Source organism: Pan paniscus, chromosome 16 (genome assembly GCF_029289425.2).
Source record: "Pan paniscus chromosome 16, NHGRI_mPanPan1-v2.0_pri, whole genome shotgun sequence".
Lineage (NCBI taxonomy): Eukaryota > Metazoa > Chordata > Mammalia > Primates > Hominidae > Pan > Pan paniscus.
The window spans coordinates 53,514,245-53,537,429 of NC_073265.2; the positions used below are offsets into that span (position 1 = coordinate 53,514,245).

The 23,185-nt window shown below is 39.8% G+C and overlaps 1 protein-coding gene across 35 annotated transcripts in view; it reads right to left on the reverse strand.

Annotated features, from left to right (window-relative positions):
- CSNK1G1 (casein kinase 1 gamma 1) overlaps nucleotides 1-23,185 on the reverse strand; it is a 207,738-nt gene that overhangs the window by 94,438 nt on the left and 90,115 nt on the right. For 26 of the 35 annotated variants that reach the window (XM_055098291.2, XM_055098307.2, XM_055098304.2 and 23 more), the window contains one exon: nucleotides 442-482. In XM_055098291.2, the coding sequence (XP_054954266.1) occupies nucleotides 442-482 (41 nt within the window). Of the gene's footprint in view, nucleotides 1-441; nucleotides 483-22,149; nucleotides 22,243-23,185 lie in introns of all 35 variants that reach the window. The other 9 variants (XM_055098296.2, XM_055098286.2, XM_055098295.2 and 6 more) reach the window with 1 other exon arrangement.

Genomic DNA, 23,185 nt, shown 5'->3' on the forward strand with positions numbered 1-23,185 from the left:
ATGGTATGTTTTCCATGCTTGACAGATTTTTAAGGCCATGATTAGATGATCAGTTATGATTTTCTTCTAAGTACAAAAAATAAATCAGTTAAGTTAGAGAAAAAAACAGTAAAATTTTTGAATGATTTTATCTTTTTAAGATACTTCTGTGAAAGATTAAGTTCACAGAATTACTAGTTCTTCCAGCTTTTTTTAATCAACTAATTTTTGAGTCATCATTGCTAACACTAAAGTTAGTATCATTTAACTATATAGTGTTATACAGTATACAGTGATTCATCACTATTAACATTATAATTGAAGAAAAATGTGGGATCATATACAAAAAAAACCCCAAACCATTAGCAGTTTTGCGAATGAATGCTTAAAACTATTTCCTATAAAAAGATATAAGCAATGGGAGCACCAAAACATTAATTACCACAAACAGATTCTACTCACCAGTTTGATTGCTACATATTCATTGGTGTAGAGATTTTTACCTAAGAGGAAAGCAGAATGTATATGTTTTAGTGACATTTATTCTGGGAAAAGCAAAGCAAAATATTAGCTTACAGGGTCATGAGAAAGGTTATATTCCCAATGCTGTTCACATAAATGAAACTTGATTTATAAGCAAAAAGCTACAGAGATAATGAGATCTAGCAAGGCTAGAACAGCTTGAAAATTTAGAAATTTAAGCTATACCTGAGAATTTTCCTAAAAGAGAAAACAAATCTCTCTTACACACACACACACACACACACACACATGCATATTAATATTTCCCAACTATTAAGCCACAAGGCAATTCAAGAAGAAATGCCAGAATTTCAAAGAGATTTTAGCTCTTGGCACAATAAACACAAACCTTCATTCTTCTAACTAACTGGCAAACAGAATTCTATATATTTTGTCATGGTATTTCGTGTCAACTTTGGATGGCATAAAGGACAGTGTGAATAAAACCAATTATTGCCCAAACCTACTTTTGGAGAATTCATCTACTGCTTGTAAGGAGATGATTCTCCAAGCTGTTTTGACTGTTTACCAGAACAATAGACTTATATCTTTAACTATTTACAGGAAACAGATCTTCAGCTAGACAACACTTACACATCTCAAAGTTCTTCCTGCAATAACGGTTTTTCCTTTAAACTTTCCTATTTCTACAAATGTAATCAATATTCCCAGACGTTTAGACTAAGAACTTGGAATGATGATGAGGGCCAGAGCAACAACATTCACTTAGTGAACCTGTAATATATGCTGGATACTCAGCTCCTCTCACCTCCCCATCCTCACTAATCCTTGGAAGCCTTAACTTTAATTCCTCCTGAGTGCTTAGTACATATCATGTAGTTCAGCCACTGCACTGAACTTCGCATCTCTTCTTACACGTTTGCCTTCTTATCCAGCTAGAGTGTAAATATCTTGAGGATAGGGATTTTAAGTTTTCTCAATACCCTACGGTGCTTAAGACCATGTTCAGCACATATAAAACACTCAAAATCTCGACTGATTAAAAGTTATTGGTACTGTATGTACAGCATAACTATTTTTAAAATATACCAGTAAATGTTATATTTCTGTAATACATAGCGGAATATATGTGCGTGAAAAAGAATATAAAAGGAATATAAAATAGTTTTACTATTTTAGTATTTTCTGATTTTTATATAATGCATTGTTTTTATAAATAAAAAAACAAGCTGGGTGTGGTGTAATCCCAACACTTTGGGAGGCTGAGGCAGGTGGATCACTTGAGGTCAGGAGTTCAAGACCAGCCTGGCCAACATGGTGAAACCCTGTCTCTACTAAAAATACAAAAATTAGCCGGGGGTGGTGGTGAATGCTTGTAATCTCAGCTACTTGGGAGGCTGAGGTGGGAAAATCGCTTGAACCCAGGAGGTGTAGGCTACAGTAAGCCAAGATTACACCACTGTACTCCAGCCTGGGCAACAGAGTGAGACTCCATCTCATAAATAAAAAAACAAACACAAAAAGCTGCTTACAATACAAATTCTCATTTACAAACCTCTAGACAACAGAAGGCCCTCTGCAATATAACTACATCATTAAACTTTTCATACTGCCATCAGATTGCGAGTACCTTTACGTGTCAAAGAGTACACTAATTTAGGAATAATTTTTGTCTGCAAGTAAGATAAAAAGAAGACTAACAGGTTGGTTTCTTAGGTCAAACACCTAAGAAACCATAAGATGAATAACTTCTTTTTTAGGGGAGCACAAGTCGAAAATAGGCATTTCTCTCATATATATAGTGTTTGCATTAACCTTCTAAAGGTTACTTTATGTTTCTGATTAATGTTCCCACCAAAGCCATTTAAAAATATATTTCATGAAATTATAAAAAGGATAGTAATAAGTAAGAGAGGAACAGATGAGGCAGTAACAAACAGCCAATTCCCAGGCCGATTAAAACTTTAATTTGGCCCAGGACTTCTTGCACACCAGATGTGACTCTGCGCAAAGATTTTTCAGGACAGCTCTTCCTGAAATGAAATGAGCATTGTTACTGTGACTTAAAACTAGTTTTAGGGCCAGGTGCAGTGGCTCATGCCTGTAATCCCAGCACTTTGGGAGGCTGAGGTGGGTGGATCACCTGAGGTCAGGAGTTCGAGAACAGCCTGGCCAACATGGTGAAACTCTGTCTCTACTAAAAATACAAAAATTAGTTGGGGGTAGTGGTGGGCACCTGTAATCCCAGCTACTCAGCAGACTGAGGCAACAGAATCACTTGAACCTGGGAGGCAGAGGCTGCGGTGAGCCGAGATCATGCCATTGCACTCCAGCATGGGAGAGAGGAACAAAACTCTGTCTCAAAAACAACAACAACAAAAAACAAAACAAAACCAACTGATTTTAGCACAGGCTTAACCCTAAGAACTTAATTACAGCTCACACCTGTAATCCCAGCACTTGGGGAGGGCGAGGCAGGTGGCTCAAGAGGTCAGGAGTTGGAGACCAGTCTGACCAACATGGTGAAACCCTGTCTCTACTAAAAATACAAAAATTAGGCAGGCGTGGTAGTGTGCACCTGTAATCCCAGCTACTCAGGAGGCTGAGGCAAGAGAATCGCTTGACCTGGGAGGCAGAGGTTGCAGTGAGCCGAGATCGCACCATTGCACTCCAGCCTGGGCAACAGAGCAAGACTCCGTCTCAAAAAAAAAAAAAAAAAAAAAAAAAAGCCATTAATACAATTTTTCCCTGTTCCTACTTCCTGTATAATTGCAGAACATCAATGCTATCTTAAAGTTTAAAATGAAAGGTTTTATGACCTGATAAGATCTGTGATTTTGCATGAGCATTGTGAGGTAGTACAAGATTAACTAGAAAAATAAGAGAACAGAAGTAGGGAAAAGCATGTGAATATTTAATGCCCATCTACACAGATACCAGACATCTAAGATGAGCAACCTCAGTTCTCACCCTTCATAGACTGTATTCTAGCTCCTCACACAAGGTCTTGTATGTGGTGGCTCAAAAGTGTGTCAAATAAATCACATGATATAGTGAGTGTTAAAACAGAAATACAAACGAGTCCGTAGAAGAGCTTGGATACGGAGGGTAGTGAATTTGGGCACAAGCAGCACTTGAAGTGAGTCCTGAAGGATGAACAGAGGAGAGAATAAAAGGCATTTTCTATTTTTAAAAAATACTAATTTGAACAATGATATGGATAAATGATAGAAAATGCACAGGATGTGATATACTGTGGGTAGACCCATATAATCGGAGCACATAGTGTGTGGGAAGAAACAGAAGAAAAGCCATAAACATCCACTAAGCTAAGGACAGGTTATGAATAATATCCAATGCCAGGTCCCCACTCTGAGGTATGTACCTGTGGGTACTTGGAAGTGTGCCAAGGCCTTTGTGCACTAAGCTACAGGACAAGTAAGATACACTTTTCTTGGATCCTAATTTTCATTTGAAGATTTGGATAAAGTCTTTTTTTTTAATATAAAAACAAACCTACTATATTATAGAAATTGTGCATAGATTTCTTTTGAAGAAAAAGATGCAGTCAGGCGCAATCGCTGATGCCTGTAATCCCAGCACTTTGGGAGACCAAGGTGGGCAGATCACCTGAGGTCAGGAATTCGAGACCAGCCTGACCAACATGGAGAAACCCCCGTCTCTACTAAAAATACAAAATTAGCCAGGTGTGGTGGTGCATGCCTGTAATCTCACCTAATTGGGAGGCTGAGACAGGAGAATAGCTTGCACCCAGGAGGCAGAGGTTGCAGTGAGCGGAGATCACACGACTGCACTCCAGCCTGGGCAACAAGAGCAAAACGCCATCTCAAAAAAAAAAAAAAAAAAAAAAAAGCAAGAGTTCAAAGAAATCCTGGGCACTTACATATTTGTTTCTTCCACAAGAAGTCTTGAGGAGTCTCATCATTCAGTGTGCAACCTTTTTCTTTTTTCTTTTTTTTGAGACAGAGTCTCGCTCTGTTGCCCATGCTGGAGTGCAGTGGCACGATCTCAGCTCATTGCAACCTCTGCCTCCATGGTTCAAGAGATTCTCCTGCCTCAGCCTCTAGAGCGGCTAGGATTACAGGTGCGCGCCAACATGACCAACTAGTTTTTGTATCTTTAGTAGAGACAGGGTTTCGCCATGTTGGCCAGGATGGGCTCGATCTCTTGACTTCATGATCCGCCTGCCTTGGCCTCCCAAAGTGCTGGGATTACAGGTGTGAGCCACCGCTCCCGGGCTCAGTGTGCAACCTTTTTTTTATTTTTCCTGCATTTAGCTGGGCAGCCGCTTTTCACAGTGCAGTTGACTTTCAACTAAATTTTCCATTTTTAGCCCCTTCTGCATCCCACCTTTGTGAAGTTCCTAGTGTCTCCAATTCCTAAGCCTATCTGGTATATTTTATAGCATTAACCGGCCTGCCCCTTCAGGCACTCAGCCTTGTCTGGAGTGCTAAGTCAGTTACCACCTAACCATCTGTGTTTCAGCTTCCAAAATTTTGTTAACATTTCTCAGTCTGTTTTCACTTTCTCTTCCATTTTTTTGGTTCCTTGTGGTTTTATGCCTTTTTGTTTACCAAAAAAAAAAAAAAAAAAAAAAAAAGCCCTTTTCTAAATATACTTTCTAGTCTTAAGACTAAGCCAGCACCCAATTTCATAAACTTCTACCTATAATTATTTATGCATATATTTTTTACTTCCACTCGGCAGTAAATTTCCAGAGGACAGTAACGTTTAATTCATCTTTTTATCCCTAGAAACAAACATAGTATCTGACATTCAGTAGGTAAGAGATGCTAAAGTGAACAACTTGACTTGATATATGTAGAAAGTTCTTGTGAGAAAGTTCTTGGGTGATAAAAAAGAAAGGCTAGTTTAGAATAAGATTATAGATAATCCTAAATGCAAATATAGGAGTTTTAACTTCATTCTTCGGTTTGCTGTGAACGAAGGGGAAAAGCAAATGGTGAAAGTTGTATTTTTACAATATTAATCTGACAACTATATGAGAACAAATGTTTAAAAATCTGAAGAAATGGAATAGTTCCTGGAAACATACATACAACCTACCAAGATCGAGTCAGAAGAAATAGAAAACCTGAAGAGAATAACAAGTAATAAGATGGAAGCAATGATAAAGACTCCCCCAACAAAGAAAAAGCCCAGGACCTGATGGCTTCACTGCTGAATTCTATCCAACATTGAAAGAAAAAATATAAATTCTTTTCAAACTATTTCAAAAAACCAAAGAGGAGGGGAATACTTCTAAACTTATTCTGAGTCCAGCATTACGCTGATACCAAAACCAGGCCAGGATAAAACAAAATAAAACTACAGGCCAATATCCCTGATGAAAACAGAGGCACAAATCGTCAACAAAATACTAACAAACTAAATCCAACAACACACTAAAAGATGATTCACCATGATCACATGGGATGTATCCCGGGGATGTTAAGGATGCTTGAATATATGCATATCAATACACGTGACACGTCACATGAACAGAATGAAAGACAAAAACCATATGATCATCTCAACAGACACAGAAAAGACATTTGATAAAATTCAACATCCCTTCATGATAAAAACTCTCAATAAATTAGGCATAAAAGGAACACATTTCAACATAATAAAGGCCATATATGACAAACTCACAGCTAATATCAGACTGAATGGGGAAAAATTAAAAGCTTTTCCTCAAAAGACTAGAACAAGACAAGGATGCCCACTTTCACCAATTTTATACAACATAGTATTCAAAGCCCTATCCAGACCAATGAGGCAAAAGAAAGGGCATCCAAATAGGAAAGGAGGAAATCAAACTGTTCCTGTTTGCAGACCACATAATCATATATATAGAAAATCCCAAAGACTCCACCAAAAAACTATTAGAATAAATGAATTCAGTAAAGTTACAGGATACAAAATTAACATACAAAAATTAGTAGCATTTCTAATGCCAAAAACAAACCAGTGGAAAAAGAAATTGAGAATATAATCGGAGCACACAGTGTGTGGGAGGAAATATGGTTTGGCTGTGTCCCCACCCAAATCTCATCTTGAATCATAGCTCCCATAAGTCCCATGTATAGTGGGAGAGACCCAGAGGGAGGTAACTGAATCATGGGGTGGGTTTTTCACATGCTGTTCTCATGATAGTGAATAAGTCTCACAAGATCTGATGGTTTTATAAAGGGGAGTTCCCTTGCACATGCTCTCTTTGCCTGCTGCCATGTAAGATGTGACTTTGCTCCTCCTTTGCTTTCTGCCATGATTGTGAGGCCTCCCAGCTATGTGGAACTATGAATCAATTAAACCTCTTTCCTTTATAAATTAGCCAGTCTTGGGTATGTCTTTATTACTGGCATGAGAACAGACTAATACAGAAGGCAATCCCATTTACAATAGCTTTAAAAAAAAAACAAAAACCTAGGAATAAATTCAACCAAAGGGGTGAATGATCTCTACAAGGGAAACTATAAAATACCAACAAAAGAAACTGAAGAACACACACACCAAAAATGAAATATATCCATTGGAAGAAAATTAGCCAGTCACAGTGGCTTATGCCTATTACTGCCAGCACTTTAGGAGGAGGCCAAGGCAGGAGGATCATTTCAGGTCAGGAGTTTGAGAGCAGCTAAGCAACATATGAGACACTGCATCTGCAAAAAAAATTTTTTAATTAGCCAGGTGTAGGGGTAAGTGCCTATAATCCTAGCTAGTAGGTAGACTGAGATGGGAAGAATGTTTGAGTCTAGGATCTTTGAGATCATGTCACTACACTCCAGCCGAGGTGACAAAACAAGACCTTGTCTCTTTTTTTTTTTTTTTGGAGACAGAGTCTCGCTCTGTCGCCAGGCTGCAGTGCAGCGACACGATCTTGGCTCAATGCAAACTCTGCCTGCCAGGTTCAAGCAATTCTCCTGCCTCAGCCTCCTGAGTAGCTGGGACTATAGGCATGAGGACCACACCCGGCTAATTTTTGAATTTTTAGTAGAGACAGGGTTTCACCATATTGGCCAGGATGATCTAGATCTCCTGACCTCATGATCCACTGACCTCGTGATCCACCCTCCTTGGCCTCCCAAAGTGCTGGGATTACAGGCACAAGCCACCACACCCAGCCCCTGACCTTGTCTCTTAAAAAAAATAAAAATAAAAAATCGGAAGAATATTGTTACAATGTCCATTCCACCCAAAGTGATCTACAAGATTCAATGCAATCTCTATCAAAATACCAATGACATTCAACACAGAAAGAGAAAAAAAAATCCTAAAATTCATATGGAACCACAAAAGATTCCAAATAGCCAAAATAATCTTGGGCAAAAAGAACAAAGCCAAAAGAATCACTCTACCCAATGCAAAAATCTCCTAGAAAACTATAGTAACCAAAGCAGCATGGCACTGGCATAAAAACACACAAGTGAAACAGAATAGAGAACTCAGAAATAGATCTCCACATTTACAGGTAACTGATTTTTGACAAAGGTGCCAAGAATATACACTGGGGAAAACAGTCTCTTCAATAAATGGTGCTAGGAAAACTGGATATTCACACATAGAAGGAAGAAAGTAGAACCTTATCTCTCACCTTATGCAAAAATCAACTCAAAATGAATTAAAGACTTAAATGTAAGACCCAAAACTATAAAACTACTAGAATAAAACACAAGGGAAATGCTTCATGACATTCTCTAGGCAAAGATGTTTTGGATGGGACCTCAAAAGCAAAGCAGGCTCATGCCTCTCATCCTAGCATTTGGGAGGCCGAGGTGGGTGGATCACTTGAGGACAGGAGTTCAAGACCAGCCTGGCCAACATGGCGAAACCCCATCTCTACTAAAAATACAAAAATTTAGCTGGGCGTGGTGGTGCATGCCTGTAATCCCAGTTACTTGGGAGGCTGAGGCAGGAGAATCACTTGAACCCAGGAGGAGGAGGTTGAAGTGAGCCAAGACTGTGCCACTGCACTCCAGCCTGGGAGACAAAGCGAGACCTTATCTCAAAAAAAAAAAAAGAAAAACAGCACTGGCAACAAAAGTGAAAACAGGCAAATGGGATTATATCAAATTTAAAAGTTTCTCAACAGAGTGAAGAGACAACCTAGAGGGAAAAAATATTTGCAAATTATTCATCTGACAAAGGGTTAATATCCAGACCATATAAGGAACTTGAACAACTCACTAACAAAAAACCCCAAATAATCCAATTTAAAAATGGGCAAAAAACCAAAATGGACATTTCTCAAAAGAAGACATTCAAATGGCTAGCAGATACATGACAAAATGTTCAACATTACAAATCATCAGGGAAATCAAGTCAAAACCACAATGAGAAACCACCTCACTCCAGTTAAAATGGCAATTATCAAAAAAACAAATGCTGGCAAGAATGTGAAGAGAGGGAAATTTTTATACTCTCTTGGTAGGAATGTAGATTAGTACAGCCATTATGGAAAACAATATGAAGAGTTCTCAAAAAATTAAAAACAAAACTACCATATGACCCAACAATTCCACTACTGGGTATATATTCAAAGGAATTGAAACCAGTATGTCAGCCAGACATGGTGGCTCATGCCTGTAGTTCCAACACTTTGGGAAGCCAAGGTGAGAGGATCACTTGAGCCCAGGAGTTCAAGACCAGCCTGAGCAACATGGCAAAACCCATCTCTACAAAAAAATAAAATAAAATAAATTTTATTTTTTAAATAAAATTGGGGAGGGGAGGGGAGGAAACCAGTATGCCAAAAGATATCTGCACTCCCATGTTTACTGCAGCATATTCACAATAGCCAAGATATGAAATCAACCTAAGTGTACATCAATAGATGAAAAGAAAATGTACATATATACAATAGAATACTATTCAGCTATAAAAAGGAAGTGCTGTCATTTGTGGCAAAGAGATAAACATGGAGAACATGTTAAGTGAAATAAGCCAGGCACAGAAACACAAATCCTGCATCATCTCACTTATATGTGGAATCTAGGAAAGCTGATCTCATAGGAGAGAACAGAATGGTGGTTATCAGAGGCTAGGGAGGGAGAAGGAAGAGGAATAAGGAAAGGTTTGTCAATGGGTACAAAGTTACAGTGAGATTTTAAGAATAAGTTCTAGTGTTCTATTAAGTAGTAGAATGACTATAGCTAACAAAAGGACCTTAAATAACATCATTTCATGTTACAACACTGATGAGAAAAAAAATCAATTCCCAGCCAGAACTACCATCTGTGTAGAGTTTGCATGTTCTCCTCATGTCTGTGTGGGTTTCTTCTGGGTACTCCAGTTTCTTCCCACATCCCAAAGATGTGTACCTTAGGTTAACTGGGGTGTTTTGTTTGTTTTTTAGGGAACATACAGGATTTCATTTTTTATTCTTTTTATTTCAATTGTTTTTGAGCTAACTGGGGTGTTTAAATTGTCCCAGGATGAGTGAATGTGGGTGTGTGTGTCAGCATCCCGCCAGGGAATGACATTCCTCCAGGGTTGATTCCCACCTTGTGCCCTAAACTGCTGGGATAGGGTCTGGCAACCTGAGACCCTGAACTGGGATAAGTGGGTTGGAAAAATGCATGAATACAAATTATTGTAAAATTAAAATTCTAGTCTATGGTAATCATACATATGCAAGACAATCAACAATGCAGTACAAAAGTGCTCAAGGAGCCTGCTATATTTGTTTTTGCACTGCACAGTAGTAGGATATTCTCCTTACCATTTTTGCTTTGCAAACATTTATTCCTTGATTTTACCCACTACCATTGTGCTGCCATCACTCACTGATTCACCAAAAAAAAGGGTAATTATCTTGTTTTTATTAATCTGTCTTAAATGTATGTATAGCCCACATTTATTTCAATGTTTAACATTACAAGTGTTTTGGGCCTTTATCTAGAAGTTTGGTGATGTTTTTGTGATCAGAAGTATGCCATAGGTCACTCCTCCTCAACTTTTTGAAACAGTTTCAGTAGAAATGGCACCAGTTCTTCTTTACATATCCAGTAGAATTAGGCTGTGAATCCATCTGGTCCTGGGTTTTTGGTTGGTAGCCTATTTATTACTGATTGGACTTTGGAGCTCATTCTTGGTGTGTTCAGGAAATCAATTTCTTCCTTCAGTCTTGGGCAGGTGTATGTGTCCAGGAATTTATGTATCCCTTCTAGGTTTTCTGGCTTGTGTGCACAGAGGTGTTTGTAGCAGTTTCTGATGGCTATTTTTTTTTTTTTTGAGACGGAGTCTTGCTCTGTGGCCCAGGCTGGAGTGCAGTGGTGCGATCTCAGCTCACTACAACCTCTGCCTCCCAGGTTCAAGCGATTCTCCTGCCTCAGCCTCCCGAGTAGGTGGGATTACAGGTGCATACCACCACGTCCAGCTAATTTTTGTATTTTTAGCAGAGACAGGGTTTTGCCATGTTGGCCAGACTGGTCTTGAACTCCTGACCTCAGGTGATCCGCCCACCTCAGCCTCCCAAAGTGCTGGGATTACAGGCGTGAGCCACCATGCACGGCCTCTGATGGCTATTTTTATTTTTATTTTTGACATGGAGTCTCACTCTGCCACCCACGTTGGAGTGCAGGGGTGCAATCTCAGCTCACTGCAACCTCCACCTCCCAGGCTCAAGTGATTCTCCCACCTCAGCCTCCCCAGCAGCTGAAATTACAGGTGCACGCCACCAGACCTAATTTTTTTTGTATTTTTAGTAGAGACAGGGTTTCGCCATACTGGCCAGGCTGGTCTTGAACTCCTGACCCTCAAGTGATCCACCCACCTTGGCCTCCCTAAGTGCTGGGATTATAGGCATGAGCCACCACACCTGGCCTCTGATGGCTGTTTGTATTTCTGTGGGGTCAGTGGTAACATCCCCTTCATAATTTCTAATTGTGTTTACTTGGATCTTCTCTCTTTTATTCTTTATTAGTCTAGCTAGTGGCCTATTTATCAATTTTTTTTTTCAAGAAACCAACTTCTAGATTTGTTGATCTTTTGAATGGTTTTTCATGTCTTAATTTCCTTTGGTTCATCTCTGATTTTGGTTATTTTTTGTCTTCTCTGCTAGCTGTGGGGTTGAATTGTTCTTGTTTCTCTAATTATTTTCATTGTGATACTAGGTTGTTAATTTGAGATCTTTCTAACTTTTTGATGTGGACATTTAGTGCTATGAATTTCCCTGTTAACACTATCTGAGCTGTGGCCGGGCGCAGTGGCTCACGCCTGTAATCTCAGCACTTTGGGAGGCCGAGATGGGCGGATCACGAGGTCAGGAGATCGAGACCATCCTGGCCAACACAGTGAAACCCCGTCTCTACTAAAAATACAAAAAAATTAGCCGGGCGTGGTGGCAGGCGCCTGTAGTCCCAGCTACTCTGGAGGCTAAGGCAGGAGAATGGCGTGAACCCGGGAGGCGGAGCTTGCAGTGAGCAGAGATAGCGCCACTGCACTCCAGCCTGGGTGACAGAGCGAGACTCCGTCTCAAAAAAAAAAAAACACTACCTGAGCTGTGTCCCAGAGACTCTGGTATGTTGTATCTTCGTTCTCATTAATTTCAAAGGACTTCTTGATTTCTGTCTTTATTTCATTATTTACCCAAAAGTCATTCAGGAGTAGGTTGTTTAATTTCCATGTAACTGCATGGTTTTGAGTGATTTTCTTAGTCTTGACTTCTATTTTATTTTACTATGTATGTATGTATTTTATTTATTTATTTATTTTTGAGACAGAGTCTCGCTCTGTCTCCCAGGTTGGAGTGTAGCAGCGCGATCTCAGCTCACTGCAACCTCTGCCTCCTGCGTTCAAGTGATTCTCCTGACTCAGTCTCCTGAGCAGAGTAGCTGGGACTACAGGCATGCACCACCACACCTAGCTAATTTTTGTATTTTTAGTAGAGACAGGGTTTCACCATGTTGGCCAGGCTGGTCTTGAACTCCTGAACTCAAGTGATCCATCTGTCTCAGCCTGCCAAAGTGCTGGGATTACAGGTGTGAGCCACTGAACTCGGCCAATTTATTTATTTATTTTGAGACAGGGTCTCACTCTGTCACCCAAGCTGGAGTACAATGGCCCCATCTCGGCTCACTGCAACCTCCGCCTCCCCAAGACGCAAGCAATCCTCCACCTCAGCCTCTCAAGTAGCTGAGACCACAGGTGCACATCACCACACCTATTTTTTTCTGGTATTTTTAGTAGAGACAGGGTCTCGCCATGTTGCCCAGGCTGGTCTTGAACTCCCGAGCTCAAGCAATCAGCCCACCTTGGCCTCCCAAAGTGCTGGGATTACAGGTGTTAGCCACAGTGCCCAGCCTTGGCCTTCATTTTAATTGTACTGTGGTGCAAGAATGTGTTTGATATGATTTTGGTTCTTTTGAATTTGCTGAGAATTGTTTTATGTCCAAATATGTGGTTGATTTTAGAGTATATGCCATGTGGTGATGAGAAGAATGTATATTCTGTTGTTTTGAAGTGCAGAGCTCTGTAGAGGTCTGTAAGATCCATTTGGTGCAATGTTGAGTTCAGGTCCTGAATACCTTTGTTAATTTTCTGCCTCAATCATCTGTTTGATACTGTCAGTGGAGTGCTGCTATTATTGTGTGGGAGTCTACGTCTCTTTGTAGGTATCTAAAAACTTGCTTTACGAATCTGGGTGCTCCTGTGTCGGGTGCATATATACTTAGGATAGTTAGGTCTTCTTATTGAATTGAACCTTTTACCACTATGTAATGTCCTTCTATCTTTTTTGATTTTTGTTGGTTTAAAGTCTGTTTTGTCTGAAATTAGAACTGCAATCCCTGCCTTTTTCTATTTTCCATTTGCTTGGTAGATTTTCCTCCATCCTTTTATTTTGAGCCTACGGATATCATTACATGACATGGGTCTCTTGAAGACAACATACTATTGGGTCTTCCTTTTTATCCAGCTTGCCACTCTGTGACTTTTTTTTTTTTTTCTTTTGAGATGGAGTCTTGCTCTGTCGCCCAGGCTGGAGTGCAGTGGCACAATCTCGGCTCACTGCAAGCTCTGCCTCCTGGGTTCACGCCATTCTCCTGCCTCAGCCTCCTCAGTAGCTGGGATTACAGGCGTCTGCCACTATGCTCGGCTAATTTTTTTGTATTTTTTAGTAGAGACGGGGTTTCACCGTGTTAGCCAGGATGGTCTCAATCTCCTGACCTTGTGATCCGCCCACCTCGGCCTCCCAAAGTGCTGGGATTACAGGTGTGAGACACCACGCCCGGCCCCACTCTGTAACTTTTAAATGGGGGTATTTAGCCTGTTTACATTCAAGGCTAGTATTGATAGGTATGGATTTGATCCTGACAATGTGTTGTTAGCTGGTTATTATGCTGGCTTGTTTGTGAGGTTACTTTATAGTTTCACTAGTCTGTATATTTAAGTATGTTTTTGTATTAGCTGGTAGTAGTCTTTCCTTTCTATATTTATTGCTCCTTTCAAGATCTCTTGTAAGGCAGGTCTGGTGGTGTTTTGGAATGGGGTCTTGCTCCGTCGCCCATGCTGGAGTGCAGCGGTGCAATCACAGCTCACTGCAGTCTCAGTCTCCTAGGCTCAAGAAATCTTGGAATGCACCACCACATCCAGCTAATTTTTGTAGAGACAGGGTTTTGCCATGTTGCCCAGGCTGGTCTCAAACTCCTGGGCTCAAGAGATCCACCCACCTTGGCTTCCCAAAGTGCTGAAATTACAGGCATGAGCCACTGTGCCTGGCCTTAACTCTTGTTTTTATCAATTACCCCACTGTAAAATTAGTTTCTTTATACATGGTTTCACTTAAAATCACAGTGTCCAAGAACCTATTGATGAAGTTAAGTGAGGACTTACCGCACTGTATATTTCAAGATAGCTAGACAAGAGAATCTTGAAAGTTATTATCACAAAGGAAGGATAAAGATTGAAGGCTATGAACATGCTAACTACCCTTATTTTATTATATAATGTACAGATGTATTGAAACATCACACTCTACCCCATAAGCATGTACAATTATTATGTGTCAGTTATAAACAAAATAAAAAATATTAATCTGGCCCCAATGTATAAAACAGAAGTGAATGAGGTAATTAGAAAGAAGATGAATAAAATGTTTTTATAACAGAACATATAAAGAATAACTATTTCACAGAGCTTTATGAAGATGATAGAATATGTGTAAATATTTTGTAAACTGCAAGGTGCTAGATAAGTCTAATTTTTATTACTTCTATTATTATAGCAGAGAAGAGGTAATAATTCCTGAGAGGACTAGAATAGGATCTTCATGCAAGGTATTTTGAAGGAAAACCTAACAACGTTTGGATTACATGTAATGTGAGGGATAAGGAAAACGGAAGGGTCTAAATGAGGGGTGTCCAACCTTTTGGCTTCTCTGGGCCACACTGGAAGAATTGTCTTGGGCCACACATAAAATACATGAACACTAACAAAAGCTGATGAGCTAAAAAAAAAAAAAAAAAAAAAAAAAATCACATAATGTTTTAAGGGAGTTTGCAATTTTGTGTTGGGCTGCATTCAAAGCTGTCCTGGGCCACACGTGGCCCACAGGCCACAGGTTGAACAAGCTTGGTCTAAATGATGCTCTTAATTAGCGGAGAACAGACTTAGTTAGGAGAGTAAACAATATCATTCCACGCTACTATGATGCATTCCTCCAAATTCTCACTAAACCTAAAAGTGATAGACAAATTATAAAATGCTTCTTAGCTTCTATTTTCACATGTATATAAAAGAGTATAATCACAGAAGTATAATAAGTGAGACAAGCCTATGTAACACCCAACATAGTGGCTGATACATCACAAAATGCTAGCTTGCGTTTACTTAATTTCTCTAAGGGCACCAAAAGAATCAAATACATGTTACCCTTTTATTATCCTTTTTCTTAAGAGGCACTGGAGGTGACTTGATAATTCTCCTGAGCTAAGCATTGCCTCAAATGAATTTCTTTGCAAGGGCACAAATGCATCATTAAAATTTTACAGGTCAACACAAAATGCAGCCATGTTTCAGAAATTTAGACAATCACTCAGCCACTATCCTAAATAATACACAGTACTCAAAGATTTTGCTCCAGATGAATTTAATTACAAAGATTATGTTAAAACCCTGCCCATTTAAAATAAATAACTGCTTCAGCTAAAAAAATAAAAATAAAAGCATACCAATAACTATGAGGAAGGAAAGCCATTTAATGGACAGAAAAGTACCATTGATGAGCTGGCACAATCCCAAGCACTGAAAGCTTTTAGTATCTGTTGCACAAAATCCACAACGCTTCCCAAGCTCACTTCCTGGCTATTGGTTCCTTTATTCTTAATAGAAAAGGAACTGCATTACACAGTAGTTTTTGGAGCTTTATATTTAAACTCAGCCCTTTCAAAGCAGCACTCCTGGATGTGATGCTGTCCATAAAACCCTCTGCATGAAGACTTCCTGTTTCTGTAAGTCACCTACAGAGACAACATTCACCGTAAGCTTCATCAGATACTGCATTATTTCAAAGAACTAGGAGTTCTCAGTTCTCAGAGCCATACTGATAAAGGAACATACAGTCTGTTTAGTTAGAGCTCCAGCTGTCACATTTTCTTGCCCTTCAGTGAAAACAGTACATGTATAAATTACTACCTAGAACTTGTAAAAAATCCAGCCAAATGAACTTGAGGCAATTAGTAGTTAAAACAAGTAACTACTTTTATATAACTCAGATGATTACCATGTCTATTTAGGGCAAAGAGGACAGGTTGGCCTATTGCCACCTCCACCCAAAAAGCATCTCTTCTTTTTGTGGAGACACAGTCTTGCTATGTTGCCCAGGCTGGAGTGCAGTGGCGTGATCTTGGCTCACTGAAACTCTGCCTCCCAGGTTCAAGCAATTCTCCTGCCTCTGCCTCCCGAGTAACTGGGATTACAGGTGCATGCCACCACACCCAACCAACTTTTGTATTTTAGTAGAGATGGGTTTCACCTTGTTGCCAGGCTGGTCTCAAACTCCTGACCTCAGGTGAGCCTCCCGTCTGGGCCTCCCAAAGTGCTGGGAGGCATGAGCCATCGTGCCCGGCCCAAAGAGCATCTCTTTAAGTGAGCAGTATGATTAGGGGTAAGAAGATAACGATAGCAATACAACTCTAAAGAAAAAAAGCAGATAATGTTTTCACTTTTACTAACTTAATAGTATTAAAATATTAGTATACTATGCAGAAACATTTCCCAAATGATTAGTAGTTAAGGCAAGAATAATTTTTTCTTGTGTCAAGTTTTTTAAAGGGCTTACCTATCAATAACAATAAGTACATTATAATAAAAGAAAAACTTATTAAAGCTTAATATCACTGGGATGGTATATACAGCATGTTTATTATTAACAAGACAGACAATGCTCAAATGTTTTCTAAAGTGTAGAACATGATCCATTAGTGGGATATAAAGTAAATACATTCAAATATTGATTTTAAAGAATGTCTTGACCAAATTTTTTAAAGAAAAAATATATAAAATAAAAAGTATCAGAGTACATTATACTCAGTAAGGATAAAATATTATTTCATGAAACTTCATATACACAGATATTAACTATGTGTATATTAAATCACAATTTTTTTTAGTGTGAGTTATGATCAAAGAATAATAAGAGCCATCAATAAAAATCTTCTAAAAAGCAATTTCAATTATTTCATTTTGCAATGAAAAGCTGGTCAGTGGCTGGACTAATTTCTATATAACTTTCCTAAGGTATTACACATGATATTCTGATTAATCTGTTAGTAAGAAAAATGAGAGTGCTTCTAACACCTGAAAGTCTAAAGTGAGGCTACGTGGAGTGAGGTAAAAGGCAGCAAGGGCCAAAAGAAAGGGAGAAGTTGAAAGTCATTTATAAATAGCATCAAAGCAGGACTCATACTCCATTTTTCGGAAAGTGTCTATGTACTTTCAAGGGCCTATGCTTTACAAAGAAAATTTGTAAAATGTTCTATATTATAGTGGTGGGCAGAAAAACTGGAGTGAATCATTCTAGAAAGTATGATTTTCTGCAGCAGAGAAATACCAAAGTATTTTTGTATTTTTAAAATTTTTATGCATAACTTCAAAGGCATATGATTTTCCCCCATGTAACCTACCCAATTTCAGTAACTTTATTATTTTGAAACAAATCTCAGATGTTGCATCATTTTATCAGTAAATATTTCATTATGGGTCTGAAACAGAATTGAAGTACTTTTTCAGAACAGACGGATCATTTATTATTTGAAGACCTCTAGAATATGAATGTGGAAAATTAAAAGATCAAATGGGAACCCATGAAAATGAAAAAGAGTGACGTACCAATGAGATATTTCAGCCACTCAGGTAGGAAAAAAAAGGTCCAACAGTCCTTTGAAAAATAAAAGAGTTGAGGCCGGGCACAGTGGCTCACGCCTGTAATCCCAGCACTTTGGGAGGCCGAGGCGGGTGGATCACGAGGTCAGGAGATCGAGACCATCCTGGCTAACACAGTGAAACCCCGTCTCTAATAAAAAATACAAAAAAATTAGCTGGGGGTAGTGGCGGGCACCTGTAGTCCCAGCTACTTGAGAGGCTGAGGCAGGAGAATGGTGTGAACCCAGGAGGCAGAGCTTGCAGTGAGCCAAGATCGCACCACTGCACTCCAGCCTGGGTGACAGAGCGAGACTCCATCTCAAAAAAAAAAAAAAAAAAAGAAAAAGAAAATAGTTGAAAGTGAAAAAACAATCATGAACAGAGTTCAAGGTAAAGCAATCAATTCCGGAAGAACTAGAACCATGCAACGTCAGTGACTTGAACTTGATCATTAGACAAAATAGTCAAATATATTTTTCTGCCAATAAGAATATAGACCTCTATTCTAGACAGTGATGCAAGTTTTGAGAGGAAATATAGATGTTATTAATAAAGTTGTAGGCTGGGTGCTGTGGCATAAACCTGTAATCCAAAAACTTTGGGAGGTCAAGGTGAGAGAATCACTTGAGGCCAGGGGTTTGAGATCAGCCTAGGCAACAAAGTGAGACTCTGCCTCCACAAAAAAATTAAATAATTAGCCAGGCATTGTGGTGCACCCTTCAGCCCTAGCTACTTGGGAGGCTGAGATGGGAGGATCCTTTGAGTCCAGGAGTTCAAGGTTACAGTGACCTGTGATTGCACCACTGCACTCCAGCCTGGGCAACAGAGTGAGACCCTGTCATTCATTCATTCATACGTACATACATAAAATAATACATATACACACACTTTTACCCCTGCTACAAGTTTTAATAGTTATTATTAAAATAATAAAATTTAATATAATAAATATATTAATATTGATATATTTAATAATATATTAATATTGATATATTTGAATAATATATTAATATTATTTTATTATCTATTAAAATATATATATTTTTTGAGATGGAGTCTCACTCTGTTGCCCAGGCTGGAGTGCAGTGGTGCAATCACAGCTCACTGCAACCTCCGCCCCCCCGGTTTCAAGCAATTCTCCCACCTCGGCCTCCCGAGTAGCTGGGATTACACGTGCCCACCACCACTCTTGGCTAATTTTTGTATTTTTAGTAGAGACAGGGTTTTGCCATGTTGGCCAGGCTTGTCTCAAACTACTGACCTCAGGTAATCCACCCGCCTCGGCCTCCCAAAGTGCCGGGATTGTAGGCGTGAGTCACCACACCCAGTCCAGGGGTAAAAGTATATATGCGTGTGTGTGTGTGTGTGTGTGTGTGTGTGTGTGTGTGTATATATATATATTTTTTTTTTTTTTTTTTGGACACAGAGTCTCATTCTGTCACCCAGGCTGGAGTGCAGTGGCACAATTTCAGCTCACTGCAAGCTCCGTCTCCTGGGTTCAAGCGATTCGCCTGCCTTAGCCTTCCAAGTAGTCAGGACTACAGGCACAGGCCACCACACCTGGCTAATTTTTGTATTTTTAGTAGAGACAGGGTTTCACCATGTTGGCCAAGCTGGTGTCGAACTCCTGACCTCGTGATCTGCCCGCCTTGGCCTCCCAAGTGCTGGGATTACAGGCATGAGCCACCGTGCCCAGCCATAAAAGTAGATTTTTATGTAAAATTAGGTACTCAACTAATGTACATATAGGAGAAGCCAGAGTATAATGAGAACTTCATAGATCCCACTGATGCAACTACACCCCACATCTAAAAATTTTTAATCTTTATGAAAGCATTTATGTAAAAAGGAGCAACGTTAACCTATGTGTTTCACTTTTTTTTAAGTCTTGCTTTACTGTTAATTATTTGGACAATTTCCTATAGAGTCTGGCACATAATTTTCAGCTTTGTTTAGATCCAGTGATTATGAAGCAGCTCCACCTAAGTGGTATGAAGATCACTGACATACACTGTTAACATCAAAAAACAAATTTCAATCCTCTTGCACAAATGATCTACCTTTTTTTTTGTAATTTTGTTTACACCTACTTTTTCTTTTTTACTGAGGTATAACTTACATGCAGTAAAGCACACAAACGTTAACTGTAGAGCTCAGTGAATTTTTATATATCCATACATACACCCATGTAACTACCATTTGGAAAGAGAACATTTTCAGCATACCAGTAGGTTTTCTGGTACCTCCTCTCAATGACTAACTCCTACTTATCACAACCAAAGGTAATCTGTTTTGACTGCTATTGTAGGAAATCACATTTGCTTATTTTTGACATCATATGGATGGAATTATCTAATAAGCATTCTCATGTATCTGCATTCTTTTCCTTGATTACGTCTGTGAGATTCATGTACTTTCTTGCATGCATTAGTAGTTCATACTTTTTCATTACTAGATGGTATTCCATTGTATGAATATATCACAATTTATTTATCTGTCCTACTGTTGATGGACATTTGGGCTGTTTTCAGTTTGGGCCATTAGGAATAATGCTGCTATGAATATTATTATATGTTTCTTGGTGCACATATATATGCATTTTCTTAAGTGAATACCCAGAGTGGAATTTCTGGATCATAGAGTATTCATACACAGAAACAAACAGGCCAGGCACAGTGGCTCATGCCTGTAATCCCAGGACTTTGGGAGGCCGAGGTGGGTGGATCACGAGGTCAGGAGTTCAAGACAAGCCTGGCCAACATAGTGAAATCCTGTCTCTACTAAAAATACAAAAATTAGCCAGGCATGGTGGCACGCACCTGTAGTCCCAGCTACTCGGGAGGCTGAGGCAGGAGAATCCCTTGAACCCAGGAGGCGGAGGTTGTGGTATGCCGAGATCGCACCACTGCACTCAAGCCTGGGCAACAGAGCGAGACTCCATCTCAAAAAAAACACAACAAAACAGAAACAAATAAAATACCCATAAACAAAATGTGGTATATTCATACACTGGATGAGGACATGACCTAGTTTTACTAAAATGATAAATAAGAAAGCATAAGTTCTCCTACATTAGAGGACCATACTGTTAATTAAAAAGAAGTACACGTATATACGCGCGCACACACACACATAAAGGTTTCAGCTTGTTCAAGCCCTTTCTTTCTGAATAAGGGTAATAAGCTTATCAAATTCACTTTGCATTTCACCAAGCAGCATGTTGAAAAAAGACAGCCCTTCTCAAGAAGTCTTTGGAAGCTGTGAGTTGAGCTGATATAACAATCGTCACTGACCACCCAGGACAACCAGGGCAAAATAGGTAGTCATTCCACTCAGACTTACCTTTTTTTGTTGTTTGTATTGTTTTGTTTTGTTTTGAGACAGTCTTGCTCTGCTGCCCAGGCTGGAGTGCAGTGGCGCAATCTTGGCTCACTGCAACCTTAGCTTCCTGGGTTCAAGCGGTTCTATAAAAATAGCCCGGCTAATTTTTTGTATTTTTAGTAGAGACAGGATTTCACTGTGTTAGCCAGGATGGTCTCAATTTCCTGACCTCATGATCTGCCCGGCTCGGCCTCCCAAAGTGTTAAGGATTACAGGCGTGAGCCACTGAGCCTGGCCCCTTTTCTCATATTTTATCTTCAGAACTGCTGCTTCTCCCTCCAAATCAAAACTCTATTCTGTTGGTGTCTTATGCTAAGCATTCAGAAACAGCCAACTTAGTTCCATTTACAATAGCCCAAAGATAGAAGCAACCCAAATGTCCATTGATGAGTGAATGGCTAAACAAAATATGATATATACATACAATGGATTATTCAACTTGAAAAAGGAAGGAAATTCTTTTTTCTTTTTTTTGAGACAGAGTCTCACTCTGTTGCCCAGGCTGGAGTGCAGTGGCACGATCTTGGCTCACTGTAAGCTCCGCCTCCTGCGTTCACGCCATTATCCTGCCTCAGCCTCCCAAGTAGCTGGGACTACAGGCACCCGCCACCACGCCCGGCTAATTTTTTGTATTTTTAGTTGAGACGTGGTTTTACCGTGTTAGCTAGGATGGTCTCGATCTCCTGACCTCATGATCCGCCCGCCTCGGCGTCCCAAAGTGCTAGGATTACAGGCATACGCCACCATGCCGGGCCAAAGGAAGGAAATTCTGATACATACTATTATCCTTGAGAACGTTATACTAAGTAAAATAAACTTGCCACAAAAAGACAACTACTGTATGATTCCACTTTTATCAAATATCTGAAGTAGTCAAATTCATACAGACAGAAAGTAGGGGCTGGGTGCAGCAGCTCACACCTGGAATCCCAAAACTTTGGAAGGGCGAGGCAGGAAGATCACTTAAGGCCAGGAGTTCCAGACCAGTCTGAGCAACATAGTGAGACTCCATCTCTATAAAAATAAAAAAAATAAAAAGAGAAAGTAGAGTGGTAGTTACTTGGGAAGAGGGGAAAGTAGGAGTTGTTTAATGAGCATAGAGTTTCCAATTCACAAGATGAAAAAGTTCTAGGCTGGGGGCGGTGGCTCAAGCCTGCAATCCCAGGACTTTGGGAAGCCAAGGCAGTTGGATCACCTGAGGTCAGGAGTTCAAGGCCAGTCTGGCCTACATGGCAAAACCCCGTCTCTATTTAAAAAATACAAAAATTAGCTGGGCGTGGTGGCGAGCGCCTGTAATCTCTGCTACTCAGGAGGCTGAGGCAGGAGAATTACTTGAACCTGAGAGGCAGAAGTTGCAGTGAGCCGAGACTGTGCCGAGAAAAAAAAAAAGAAAAGAAAAAGTTCTAGAGATGTATTTCACAATAATACAACTATACTAAACACTACTGAATTGTACACTTAAAAATGATTGAGATGGCAAATTTTATAATTTTATGGAGTTTTTTTTTTTTTTTTAAACACAGTGTCTATTCTGTTGCCCAGCCTGGAGTGTAGTGGCTCAATCTAGGCTCAGCGCAGCCTCAACCTCCTGAGCTCAAGCAATCCTCTCACTTTAGCCTCCCAAGTAACTGGGATTACAGGCATGCACCATCAAGCCTGGCTAATTTTTTTTTTTTAACATTTTTTGTGGAGATGCGGTCTTGCTATGTTGTCCAGGTTGGTCTCAAATGCCTGGCTTCAAGTGATCCTCCTGCCTTGGCCTCCCAAAGTGCTGGGATTACAGGCATGAACCATCATGCCCAGCTTCTACTTTCTATCTCTACACAATTGCCTGACCTAATTTTTTATTTTTTATTTTTTTGAGACAGGGTCTCAGTTGGTTGCCCAGGCTGGAGTACAGTGGTACGATCTCAGCTCACTGCAACCTCGGCCTCCCGGGTTCAAGCAATTAGTGCCT